The following is a 13921-nucleotide window of genomic DNA, read 5'->3' on the forward strand; positions in this document are numbered from 1 at the left end:
TGTAAATTGTCCCCTCTATGGAAATGGAAAGGCCGGATCTCTCTCCCTTTGCGGAGAGCGTGTGCCTGGCTCTCACACAAACCTCTGGAGTAAATTTCCTTCCTTGTCTTGCTTATGTGTTATGAAATTAAATTGTATTTATTGATTTCAATATGCAGAAACACAAAGGCTCTGGTTTATACTCGTTTGCATTCTCCTTTTCCCTCTGCCATTTCCGCATTGCCAAGGGATATTCAGCTAAGGCGGCCTTCCTTTTAAAAAATGGTTTAAAGTCCTCAAACCGAGTAAAGTGCAAATATTTGTCAGATCCGTGCGGCAGATCCCAACCACAGGATACGGGCAGCAAATATTTCTCGGGGCTGTGTTCTATTCAGTTAAAAACCTAGAGGAAGATTTATAGACCCCTGCTTTTAAAATAATGTAAATGGTCCTACGTGTATAAATGTTCATAGACAGGCCTGTAGGGCAAATGACAACAACATTTATTACAAGTACAGGGAAATAGGTTATTTTAAAACAAGCATTATATTTTCATCTGCACCAGGAGTTCAGGTGTATTGCAAAAGGCTAATATTGTACAACCAGGCTAAAATATATGAACCGGGTGTCTTTCTCCTCCCTCCCCCGAAGTTTTTAAGTGGTGACCGATCAAATGCAAGCACTGGCCTTCCAATGATCCAAGCAATCCTACAGTCTTTATAGACCCAGCCCCTTCATCCAGGGCGCGCACACACAATGCAAGGCCCTTGACAAATTGATAATATATAAGAAACTCTGCTTAATGTTTATTAGAGCGTCGTTAATCAATGTGTCAAGGTTTAAAGGGGAAACTCTCCACAACCCAGCTCCAATGTTTTAATTAATCTTCCAGCAATATATCCTCTTCCCAAATCACTTCTTTTTAACACATAATTCACGATCGAGATACAATATATATATATAATGGAGGAAATTTTTCTGCATGGATCAACACTGCACTTTTATAGGAAAAAATGCTTTTTTTAAATGTTCGTTGAAGGCAATGGGGGGGGGCTGGGGTTATTCACTTATACAAGTTTAGCAGCTTTAACGAAATGTGGCCCTATTTCCTACTTCCTTTCCCCCCGAATAAAAAGAAAAAAATTAATTTCGAAATACTGCTAGTACAGTATTTATTTTTTAAATTCTGCTAGTACTAGACTCTTGCGGGTCACCCATATGACGCGCTGATCCTGGTGTTTGTTCTTCCACCCTTTCTCCCTTGCTAGGTGTTTTGGGACCAAGTGTGCCGGCTGCTCCCAGGGGATCTCCCCCAGTGACTTGGTCAGGAGGGCGAGGAGCAAAGTGTTCCACTTGAACTGTTTTACTTGTATGATGTGTAACAAACAGCTCTCCACCGGCGAGGAGCTCTATATTATCGACGAGAACAAGTTTGTCTGCAAAGAAGATTACCTAAATAACAGCCATACTGCCAAAGAGACCAGCCTGCACTCAGGTGAGGAGTCCTCTGCCAGTCACTCTCCAGCCAGGCCCCCAGCTGCCTGGCCAAAGGCTAAAATACAGCTTGGGTCTGCAAAGAGGGATGTCTGGCACTTGGGGCCTGATCCAAAGCCCACTGAGAGCTCCCATTGATTTCAGTGGGCATTGGATCTCTCTCTCTCTCTCTGTGCGCGCGCGTGCGCGTGCACATATACACACCATAGTATTTTAATCAACCTGAAGACTCCAGGGGACCTCTCTCTTATCCCTCTTTGTGTAAGGAAAGTTCTACAAAATTGCTTGCTTGTTCTCCCTTGTTATTTATATATTTATATATATATATATATATATATATATATATATATATATAGGCAAGTAAAGATTTTGGGCCACCCCTCAGCAAGCTCAACTTTCCCATCTTATAATAGAAGCTAAATTGGGAGCTGGAAACCTTCCTGATTTGCAGATGCGTTGATAACTCAGTCACTTGGGTGCAGCTCTGAAATGCAACATAGGCACATTGCAAGGGGAAGACGATCAGTAGTCATTTACCGTTTTTAATTGTATACTTACGTTTAATTTTTGAACGGTACATTTTTGCCATCAGAAATGACTGTCGGGTGCAGGCTGATAGTGCATTATAAACACAAATATTTGTTCAGACTATACATAGTCGGTTTCGTTTCCGTTTGTAATAACATGGGAGCCTTCTGAGTGGGGGATCTTGGGTGAGAGAAGTCTGCCCCTTTACATTCCGACTTTATAACCAGTCTCCCAAGCTAGTGTCCCACGCCCTTTCAGGTCTGATTAAATAGAAAAGGAGAAGGTGATTGATGCCACTGGGCAATATTTTCAGAGCATGAATTTTGACTCCTACAGGAATGATTCTTGAGCAGTCTGTGAGGAGCAGGGCAAACTATTTCAGGCAGTGTTATTGCCCAGCAACTGCCGTGCCCACTTGCAATCTGATACATGGTATATTGTACCGCTTGGAATTTTGCAACTGTTGCATTTGGAGTCCCTATAAGTAGAATCACGGCAGAGGAAGAGATGCGAAGTCTTGCAAGATATGAGGGCTGCTTTGCCGAAATCAATACTAAATATCAATTAGATAAACATTTGCAGCGGTGAAAGTCAGATTTAAAAGTTGAAATGTATTTTATTTTTATTTAATCTACCGGCACCCAGTGCTCTGAAATACAGTGAATGCATTTTTGACACCGAGGTAGGTTTTTAAAAAAGCCTTAGACAAGGTCAGATGAGTTGATTATAGTGATCTCTTCCGGCCTTCAAAATCTATGGATGTTGCATTTAAATTCATGCTCATTTTTATGGGGAGTGGGTTATGATATTCAAGTTTCCAGTGAAAACGAGTGCCCTCGGAAAGATCAGAGAAACCCATGCCCTTCCCCAAGCTGTAGGGAGTGGGGGGGAGGGCGGGGGGAGCGGAAAGGGGGCTGGAGCTGGGGGAAAGTACTGAAGGTTTTCCAGGTGCATGGGAAACTGTCTCAGCTCCACACGCCTGAGCGCCTGCGATGTGTGGGGCTAGGGTGAAGGCAATGCTCAGCACAGCCGATGTGAGTGTGATTCCCCCCCACCACCCCTTTTCCTTTTGCCTAGCCACTACCGGCAGTGACCCCAGTCTGTCTCCGGATTCCCAAGATCCTTCCCAAGACGACGCGAAAGACTCGGAGAGTGCAAACGTGTCAGACAAGGAAGCTGGCAGCAACGAGAATGATGATCAGAACCTGGGGGCCAAGAGAAGGGGTCCCCGCACCACAATCAAAGCCAAACAACTAGAGACACTGAAAGCAGCCTTCGCAGCTACCCCCAAACCCACCAGGCACATCAGGGAACAGCTGGCCCAAGAAACCGGGCTCAACATGCGAGTCATACAGGTACCAAAATCCAGTCCCAGCCTCAGCTACCTTGGGGCCAGTTTGTGTGTACAGCTCGCTTGCTAACATTGTGTTTGGGAGGAGGGTTTTCCAGTCGGTTAATCGCCCCATCCAAAGCCCACTGAAAAGCTCCTGCTGACTTTGAGTCAGGCCCCATGCCAGGGTCTCCAAACAAACCTCCAAAATACAATTCGGCTGGTTTCAAAGTTAAACTTTCAATGATGCACTTTCCAGCTCCGCACCATCTCAATGAAAGCGGGAGAGAAGGGACTGACTTGCCAAGCGAGTTAAAGAGTCGGGACTTATAATAATGCCTCCCCTGGCTTTATAATAAAGCCTCCAGAGAGGCAAGATACCCAGACCCCCGCTCACGCTGCGCAGTCCTTACTCCGTCCGCTGAAATCAACGGGGCCGCTTCTGGAGCAAATCTAGTGTGAGAATCTAGCCCCTAGCGACTCTGTGCACAGAATTGCAGGAGACCTATTTATCCCTCCCATAGCCATGGTAATAAAGGGAAAGCAAAGGCTTGTGTGTTTAGGATACTGGTCAGTTTCCAAAACAAAAGAAAGAAAAAACAAGGGAAATCAGCGTTCTAGTTGGGCATTTATATATATAATTGCAATGTAAGTTTTTGATCCTAATGTATACAAACAGCTGCTTTATGTGGTCAGAGCCTGGTGTTTATTGAACTTCCTCCTGTGGGGCTGGGTTGAAAGATCCCTGAGAGGGTTAAAACCTTTCATGCATTTTGTATCCACCTTTCCTTTGGCTCCTTACATATACAGGAAACGTATAAAGCTTTGACTTTGTTCCAAAAAGGACCAGCAGTATTTGTACCGGGAAGGCATACAAAAAGTAGAAAACGGGGAAGCACCCAGAGGAAGTCTTTCTGCAGGAAAACAGAGAAAAGAGGGAAAGGAAAACGTACTGTAAGCCCGGGAGAAACGGCCAGGAAGAAATGAAGGAAAGGGAGTTGTCCAGAATATATTGTAATATTGACAGCGTGCCTCGAGCAGAGCAAATAATCCAGCCCAAATTTAAGGGTACCCGCTGGTTTTCAAGATGACCAGATCGAGGAATATTTAGCGTTATTCTTTCCAAGTTGTGGTTTTTTGTTTTTTGTTTTTTTTAAACAAACCTACCATTTCTAGAGTGACCTTTTGGGCGGACCCTCTCAAACTGAAGAGAAATGTGAACTGCCATCGCTGCTAGAAATAGTCCTGGCCTTTCCTAGCCGTCCTGTTCCTACAGTGACCCGTGCACGTTACGGGGGATCAGCCCTGCAGCCTTCGCCCGAGCAAGACTCCCGCAACGCTCAAGGGAAGTTTTGCCTGCGTGAAAACTGCAGAGATTTGACTCCTAACACCGGGCTTTATTTAACAAAAACATGCAACCCTGCTTCTTGCAGAAAGTGCTAAAGAAGCTGCGAATGGTATCGAAATTAATAACCATAAATGTGAGGGGTTAATGGATAAATAAGAATGACAATGCGCTGGAATTATTAAAAGGTTTATAAACCCGCAGCGCTGGGGGTAATGGGGGGTTAAAGGACCATTAAGGCGAGGTTAGATTGGAGAGTCTCAGTGTGAGGATAATTAGGAGTAATCTTGTCAGGGTAATAAGAATTAACTCAATCATTCTTGACCTGCAGCTGGAGTGCTATAAGCAAAGAACCAAGGGCCTGATTTGAAATGTTCAATTCAACACTGACTGTACATTTGAGGACAGTTTAGAGATATATATATAGACACGTGTCTATATATATGTGTCTACACACAGAGAGCTGTGCGTGTATATGTTAATTAGCTTGTTTATAGATATGAATAAAGGGTGTGTCTGTGTACATTATGTGTGTGTGTATATATAATTATGTGAATTCATATACACACAATATACACTTTACATATGCATACACACAATAATGTACATACATACATTCAATGCTGGATGTATGTATGTGTAAATATAGTGTGTGTCTGTGTGTGTACAGAGGGAGGTTTGTGTAAACTGAGTTGTATTGTTCATGGGAAATATATTTGCCATGTTGTTAAAATTGGAACAACAGACGACCTGATCTTCAGTGAGTTTTGCCTGAATACAGATGACAGGACTGAGCCCCAGTATCCGCTGTTTTTCCCTTAAAAGAAGCGGTAACCTCCGTCTTTGTTTGCCCTGAGCTGGGTTTCGCCGGCCCAGTATGTGAGACCGCGGGCGTTAATTAGTGACCCCGGGAGTTAAGGCGCTGAGGGCTTGGTTTTGGTTTTATTTAAAAGAAAAGCGCACCTCTTTATTTAAAACCCATTCTTAGAATCCGTCTGCGAGGCCAAAAGATTTATTATTATTATTATTATTTTAAATCTTGCTGAAGCCCTTGGAGAAATTGCTCCCGGGGATTCCCAGAGGTTTTCATTTATTTATTTATTTATTTATTTATGTTTAGCCTTTCCAGGCCATTTTTTAGGCGGCCCTGTCTTTATTTTGAGAATGAAAACCCACCCCCAGCTGACCCGGCCCCGCGCCGCGGGCCTTGGGCTGAAGCCACGTCTCTCACTGTTGCCGGCTCTGGGACTCCCCCTCTCGCCTGGGCTGTTACAAAGCGGGAGTCAGTTCATTGTATTCTGGGTGTCGAAAATTCAAGTCAGAAAAGACGAGAGGCTTTCCCAGGGGTGGGGGCCAGAAAGCCCCTAAAAACCCGTCGCTGTCTGGAGCCTGTCTCCAGTGATATACAGGCTGTCACCGGCGCCCAGATGGGTTCACGCACTTTGCTATTCATCAGCCGCCTCTCCTGCCCCGGGGGCTCCGCGGAGGGTCCTAGGGGGGAAAGAGGTGCTGGCTCCTAATTCGGTTGCACCCCGGGATGGAGCCAGGCTTGACACCGGAGCGGAATGGGGGCAGAAAGAGCAAACAAACACACAACTAACCCTAGGAAAGTGGGGGCTGAGCCGCCCAGAGGGAGTCAAAATCCTGCCTCCCTTTTCATAGACTAAAGGGACAGTTCCTGGCGGGGGGAGTTTGAACCCCGGATAAAAATCTTTCCCTTGGTGAAGGACTGAGTGGGCCGGTCCCGGGGTCTGTTCTGCAGGGGAGGGTAAAATATCTATCTGCGCCTCTGCCTTGGTGTGTCTGGGTTTTATGCAGGGCTGCATCTGTCTAAGGAAGGGCAGCCTGTGTGCCCGCGGGGAGAGAGGCTGTAAGAAGGGCAGTGCAGGGGCGCGTGTACCGCTGTGGTGCGGGCACACACGACCCTGGCTCTGTGTGGACGCGGCTAGGTGCCGGGTGGCTCGAGAGGCGGAGTGGCCAGCCCCGCTTGCCTGGGGGAAGGGGAGCTCAGCCCGGCCCAGGCGGCTCTTTCATCTCTCCCGTCTCCTTTTGCCGCTCCCAGGTGTGGTTCCAGAACCGGCGCTCCAAGGAGAGACGCATGAAGCAGCTGAGCGCGCTGGGGGCCCGCCGGCACGCCTTCTTCCGCAGCCCCCGCAGGATGAGGCCGCTGGTGGACCGGCTGGAGCCCGGGGAGCTCATCCCCAACGGGCCCTTCTCTTTCTATGGAGGTGGGTGAGAGCGCCGGGTAGAGAGGCGCCGCAGGTGAAGAGAAACAAAGGTCAGACCAAGTGCCCCAGCCCCAACAGCTGGCAGGGCTGGAAGGGGAAGAAATTTCTCCTAAGGGGGATCCCCCCCCAACAACAAACCCAGCTACCCCCCAGGAACAGCGACAGGCAGGGAACGCTTCCCCCCCCTCACCCCCCAGCAGCTGCGCAGCATAGAAGCAAAAGCTTTTTCTCTTCGTTTCACATAGGGGGGAGGATTTCAGTACGTGGGACATGTGGGCAGATAGGTAGCTCCCATCAGGGAAGCACTAACCCGCTGGAGGGACACACAACCTGAAGGAGAGAATTTAAAAAGACAGGAAGGAAAGCTGCTGAAAATGTCACCCCTCAGTTGAGAATGGCCCCTGCTCTCATTCGATGTTTTTTAGTAGTGGGGGGGGGGATTTTCTCTCCGCCTGGGCTTTGGGTATTCTTCTTAGGGGAGGTTTCTCTCCTTCAGGCCTGTTTTCATCTCCAGAAATCTTGCATAAATAATTGAGCACTCTGTGAATATTTATGGACTCCCTGCTTTCTAGAGCCAAGTTGAAATCTATTGGCAAAGTTTGGGGGAGGGCTTATTTGAGTGTGTTGCATGTTAGAAGGGGAGGGGGAAGCATAGAAGGTCTAACATTTCTGGTTGGTGGAGGACTTATTTCCCAGATCCCTGTAAATACAAAAGAGGGGACTGGCTGTGAAATCAGGACTGATTATCAACCTCTGGCTGCCACTAATGAATCACTGGAAATAAAGCTCTGAAGAGGGAAAGGGAAAGGCTACCTCTCTCTTCCTTGCCTTGACTGGTCCGTGGCTCTTCCTGAGATTTGTATGATTATAAATTAGCTACTTTCGAGAGAATGTGTAGAAAGCCTTCCATTTCCACTCCAGCTGGAATTAGTGCGCAAAAGGGCGGTGAGAGAAATAAACAAACACTTTAGCCTCGCAAAACCAGTCCGGGGGAGGGGGAAATGAAGGGAAGGCGAGGGCACAAAAATGAAGAATGCAATCTAATGTAGTGAGCCAGAGCCTGTGTAGTCCCATCCTGCAGTCAGCTGGGCTCTGTGTAGAAATAAACTCTTTGATCCGTGGCATTTTCCTGAAGTGAGAATAAGGACCGGGCATAAAACAACAGAATCCGCCAGTATTGTTTTCAGAAGCCTTTTAAAAGAACGGCCATCTGGTTAATTTCACAGTCATTCACTGCTCATCCTTTCCCTTTTTGTCTTTATTTAAATCGGTGAAGTTTCCCCTGCATTCCTTGGCCAAAGTAATTTGAGGTGGTGTGAAAGCTCCATCCTGAACAGGGCTGAGGGACATTTCAGTAGATCAAATGACAGACATTTAGGAAAGGTGCTATATGTGTTCTTTGGGCCCCCATCAACTGGGATGGGTCCCTCCGGCTCAAACAATTTGAACCAAGTCTTTCCAATGGACCAGGATGCAGAATATCATATCAGCTAAGCAGTATTGGCTTTTAAATTGAGTGCATTTATTTTTCTTTGTTTTTATCAAAACGGTGACTTTTTTAGAGAAAGGAGGATGGAATTCCTTTGCAGACTTGCCAAAATTTGAAAAATGAAGCAGATCCCTGCTTGGGCAAAGTACATAATACCAGTGCACCCTAAAACCCCAAAATTCTTTTACTTACTGTGAGCTCTTTGGAGCAGTGAGGTACTCTGCGTGTTTTAAGATGGTACAGCAGCTAGCCCAGTTGGGCACTGGGGAATGAAATACACTAACAGGCCAGCCTCTCCCTGAAGGAGAGAGGCTTCCTACCTACATTCTACCTACATTCAGGGCCCGATTTTTCTAAGTGTTTAGCACCTCTCTAGGCACCTGAGTGAAGTGGCCAGATTGGCAAAAGTGTTCTGCCCCCAGTCCCCATTGGGCTCAACTGGGAAGTAAGGGCTACTGGGCGCCAAGCTACTTTATTTCGCTGTCTACCTGGGTGCTGAGACATTAGGCTTTGCTTAGGTGCCTAACTGAGGGCCTGATTCAAAGCCCAACAAGCTCAATGGAAAGACTCCTGTTGATTTTAATTAGCTTTGGACCAGGTTAAGGCACCTAGTTTGCCTTTAGGCTATCTAGTTCTTTTATTGTTTTACACTTGGTTCCTTTGCATTATTCTCCCTCTCTCTCTCTCTCTCTCTCTCTGGTAGATTATCAGAGCGAGTATTATGGCCCTGGAAGCAATTATGATTTCTTCCCACAAGGACCCCCTTCATCTCAAGCTCAGACACCAGTCGATCTCCCCTTTGTGCCCTCTTCTGGGCCATCAGGAACTCCTCTGGGTGGACTGGATCACCCATTACCCGGACACCACCCTTCTAGTGAGGCTCAGCGCTTCACTGACATAATGTCGCACCCACCTGGAGACTCACCCAGCCCTGAGCCCAACCTTCCAGGTTCTTTGCACTCCATGTCTGCAGAAGTTTTTGGTCCAAGTCCTCCGTTTTCTTCAATATCCGTCAACGGTGGTGCTAATTATGGCAATCACTTGTCACATCCACCAGAAATGAATGAAGCCGCTGTGTGGTAGCTTTAAAACAAACTGGGTCTAAGTAAGTGATGATCTTCTAGTCTGCTTATGTTATGGTGTACAGAAATGAATAAATATAACATCTCTCTTGCCCTAAGACAATTTTACTTTGGGAATGAACTGAATCCAAATTACTCCAAGGCAAGCTTTGCTATAGACCGGGACAATCTTCATAATATGGTTGTAACAAACAAACAAAAAAGCGACATTTTTTGGTACCATTGAAAAGACACTGGTGAAGCTGTACAGTAAAGTGCTGCCCTGCTATAGGATGGCATAGGTTGAATACCCTGTTGGATGTCACCCTAAGAGCCACAATCCTTAGGAGCTTTTCGTTTAAAAAACAAAAAGAACAAAAGAAAGGTCAAAGAAAGGGAGGGGGGAAGTGTGAAGAGCGCTAGTATTCCTGGTTAAGGATGGTTCTGGCATTATGAATTTGTTTGTTAATTTTGTCTCTCAGAAAGTTCAACAACAACAAACTCTTTTTAGCTTCAGAAACATGAGCCTGCTGACTATCAGGTGGGACTTTTTGTTTTTTAATTATTTTGCCAAAATAACAAATACTAAATGTAAAGCCCTCAGCATCAACTCTTCTACCTTCACAAAGCTACACACACAAAAAAATCCTCATAATAACAAAGGTCGCCAACCAGACCTCTAACTAAAAATGACTTGAAACAAACAAATAAAAAAAGTATTCTACCTTCACAAAAAAACCTAAACAAAAGACTCTACCGACCTAAAAACAGTCAACTGTTTACGTAGAATGTTAAATTCAGGAGTTCAATGTTTTACTAATAAATCCTGTTTTAGAACCTCTTGTTCAAAAGCAAAATATTTTGAGCAACCAACCAAAATATATCACTTTCTTTTCTGTAGATGTTATATGACAGATTGCAGGGCTTGTGGTTCACTGTGCTTGTTGTAAAAGGTGTTGTTTACAGAAGGCAAAGAAGAAGAAGAAGGAAAAAAAAAACACATGAAAACCAGACAGTTGCCAAATAAAGTAATTATATAGCACAAATACTGTAAGGTGCTTTGCACCAGCAACCTGAGCAAGTGTTTTTTGTTTTTTATTTAAAGTGTTACAAGGTTAAACAAACAAACATCTTTGCTAATTTTTAGTCCTGTTGAACATTCATGGAATTGTTAATATGACTTATATAGACCCACACAGGTTTTATTTTTGTGTCTTTAAAAGAAAAGTCCAAAATATTTAAATTTTATGGTCAAATATGCAGTCAACAGCTGCTGCTTTTTTCTTTATATATTAAATTTCTCATATGTCTTTTATTGTTCTAATAAACCTAAGCTTGTGTGACCTCCAGTGCATATTAGACCATTCACTGTATGAAAGAAAACATGTTGGATAAAATTTGTGAGTTTTTAATAAAATTAGAAAATCTGATGTTTAGATAACTTGTGTTTCATTTGATGTTTTAAATAATTTTAAATGGGTCCTCTGAGTATAATAGCCCTGAAAAGATACATCCACTATACTCGTTTTATATATATATCTATTTTGCTTTGGTAGAAGTCTAAATCCTGTTGCCAATGAAAATAGATGTTGTTATCTGTAGTTTCATCCTCTCTTTGCACCTCAATTGATACAGTGCAAAAATATGTTCATCTTTTAATTAAATTACAGAATTGGAAACGTATCAAATTGTTTAACATATTAGTTCATTCTAGGTCTATGGTAAGATACAAAACGTGTCCAAAATGTTCATTTTTATGCATATACAAAACTGTATTGTGAATATGTCAAAACCCTGTAAATATATGGTGTAGGGTTGGTCCATTTTTAGCTCAATTTATTTTCCATAGGAAATCCTGCTTTCTAATTTGGTGGTCTGAAACATAACATAAACTGAATGTACAGCAAAAAATGACAATAATTTTAATCCCCTTTTCAGAGCTGATATAAAGTTCATTGTTTTATAGCATTTGGTATGTTAGAAGTTGCACTGAATACATATTGCCCCTAAAATTTTGAAAAGTTACAGATATAATATTTCAGTTGTAAATTATTACATTGTCTCAGTCTACAGTCCTTACTGAGGCAAAAATACTATTGATGGCTGAATAAGGAGTACAAGGTTGGGTCTAGGCTTGATAAGCCACATAGTTAAAATGCTGTCCAAGTGCTCATTTAGTAGGGAGACGGGAGTGGAATTATATATATTCTCCATTCCTGAGTTTGGCTGTTTCTTTCTTTTGTTTTAAGTAGGCCCAGAAATTTTGCTCTTACCTACAGACTCCTGTATCGCCAGTTCTGTAGTCTTGATTATTTATCTCTTTGTGGTGAGGGGAAAAATCAGAAAGCTTTAAAATTGCATGGTATGTAATTTTTTATTGGTGGTTTCACATTTTGTTGATGAACACCTAGGCTTATAGACTTATAGCAGAGGGGGCATTTAGTTTAAGCAATACTTCAATTTAAACACAGAATGTCTTATAAATATAAACGATCTGCAAGGGATCTGTTAGCATTCTTTTTTTTTAAGTCATGCTTCATTAAATGCAGGGGAGACTTTTTAAGCTCATCGGCTCTGTGTGTAACTCATTTCTTTATCTGCTTTATTGTTTTTATATCAGGTGCTTCTGATTTTTTGGTCCATTTTGCATTTATATAATGAAATCACGGGAGATCTGCTCGTTACATATTTTGATTTAACTGGACTGATGCTCTTTATATCTACTACCATTTGCTATTAGGGGACTGGTCTACACTGCTGTTTTCTTGTTGTGTCAGTTATTTTACATGAAGAATTTCACCAATCAGGCATAATCTGTAGAATTTGTCCCAAGTGGTTTTTCCCCCCTCCCCCCTCTTTCTTTCTTGGAGTGAGTTACTTGTCCAGTGTATTAAGTATTTTTTTTTTTTTTTATGTAGCACACAGGTAGAAATGTGATGTAACTCAGATTTAGGTCATACTGGGCGAGAGGAAAGCCTGAGTTTACAGGACCCAATCCTGCAGTCCTTATTTCAGACAAAGCTGCTGATTCGAGTGGCATAAGTTTTGCCTGACTACGGGCACTATCCACAAGGCTGTGAGAACTCTGGCTCTGATCCATCAAAGCACTTTAGCACATGCTTAATTTTAAGCACTTGAGTAGTCCCAGGCATAAAGTTAAGCACACACCTTAAGCGCTTTGTTGGATCGGAGCCAGAGTGCTCAGCTCTAGAGTTCTGGACTCTGATTAACAAGGTAGATACTTAGGAAGGGCCTAATCCTGTGTTGTTTGCACAGTCAAAACTCCTATTGAAATCGCTGGGATATTGGACCCTATGCAAGCCCTTGCTTACATGTGCAGTTCTATTGAGGGGCAGTACTCCTGAGTAAGGGTTTTCAGGGTAAGACCCTCTGAGTACGTGTGTTTGTGTGAATATTTTATATATGCGTGTGTGTATGTGTTATATATAACCACACATATGTGCGCGAAGATGCACACAATGGACTTTCAGGCCTGTTTTAAAAAAATATCCTCTTTTGATCTCTCCTTGTTTAACCATTACTGGTTCTGGTGGCCTTCCAGGAGAGTGTCTGTGTTTCTACTACTTTGCCGTAGAAAGGGCAGATGGATGACGCAAGACTGTGTCCAGGCCTAGATCTGTACACCAAACTTGCACTGACATATTGGCGTTTGACACACAGATCGAGAGCAGTATGTAGCCTTTATGTTATGGCAGTGTAAGGATTGCTCAGCATTTGAATGCGTAAGACTAAGGACTTGTGCAAATGCTTCACAGCAATGTATTATTTACTAGAAAAAAGTGTGTGAAAACAAGGAATGCACTATTTATAGTAAACCAATTTTAATTGAACAAGATGTTTCTATCGACTAATCAAAGTGATCCTAAAACTAGTGTGTGTCTCCAGCATTCAAATAACAACTCTTCAGTCACAAATTATGGACCCTATTCTCCCTCACTATCATTGCTGGAAACTCCCATTGATGGCAGTAGCAGCTTCCTTTCTTCGTTAGTAATTTCCATTATCTATTTACTCAGGCCAATGCTTGAGGGAGTGTTGGGGGATTTGTAAAGATCTGTATCCTAAGGTGAAGATGTACCTAAATTATGATTTGTAGATAATTATGTATATTATTTTAATATATGTATGTGTGCCCAGATCCTGAGTGATAGGCGCATGATACAAATCTATAAATAAATACAATTTAAGAATATGATTGGTGATTTACATACTTTTACCATTCAACGAAGGGTCCAAAACTGCAATCCTTACTCAAGCAAAAATCCCCTGGGCTTTTCTGGGATTTTTCCCTGAGCAGAAATTATTTAATTAGGCCTCAGTTGCTTTAATAATGGTATTTATAAGAAACTGGTGTTTCCCTTTCAGTTATCAGCCTTGTAAACAGCTACGTATAAGACTTCACATATATTTAAGCTTCGCCAAGGCATGCCCATTTCTTCACCTAGA

At 43.2% G+C, this 13921-nt stretch overlaps 1 protein-coding gene across 2 annotated transcripts in view; it reads left to right on the forward strand.

Moving 5' to 3' along the window:
• The window catches only part of LHX1 (LIM homeobox 1), a 17132-nt gene extending 3467 nt beyond the window's left edge, over positions 1 to 13665 (forward strand). Inside the window, exons 2-5 of one of the 2 annotated variants that reach the window (XM_073315140.2) lie at positions 1248 to 1474; positions 3079 to 3356; positions 6739 to 6904; positions 9097 to 13665. In XM_073315140.2, coding sequence (XP_073171241.1) covers positions 1248 to 1474; positions 3079 to 3356; positions 6739 to 6904; positions 9097 to 9476 — 1051 coding nt within the window. In that variant the 3' untranslated portion in view covers positions 9477 to 13665. The remainder of the gene's footprint in view (positions 1 to 1247; positions 1475 to 3078; positions 3357 to 6738; positions 6905 to 9096) is intronic. The other variant, XM_073315141.2, reaches the window with a different exon arrangement.
• Positions 13666 to 13921: the final 256 nt, after the last annotated feature.

This window comes from Lepidochelys kempii, chromosome 17 (assembly GCF_965140285.1).
Source record: "Lepidochelys kempii isolate rLepKem1 chromosome 17, rLepKem1.hap1, whole genome shotgun sequence".
NCBI classification, from domain to species: domain Eukaryota; kingdom Metazoa; phylum Chordata; order Testudines; family Cheloniidae; genus Lepidochelys; species Lepidochelys kempii.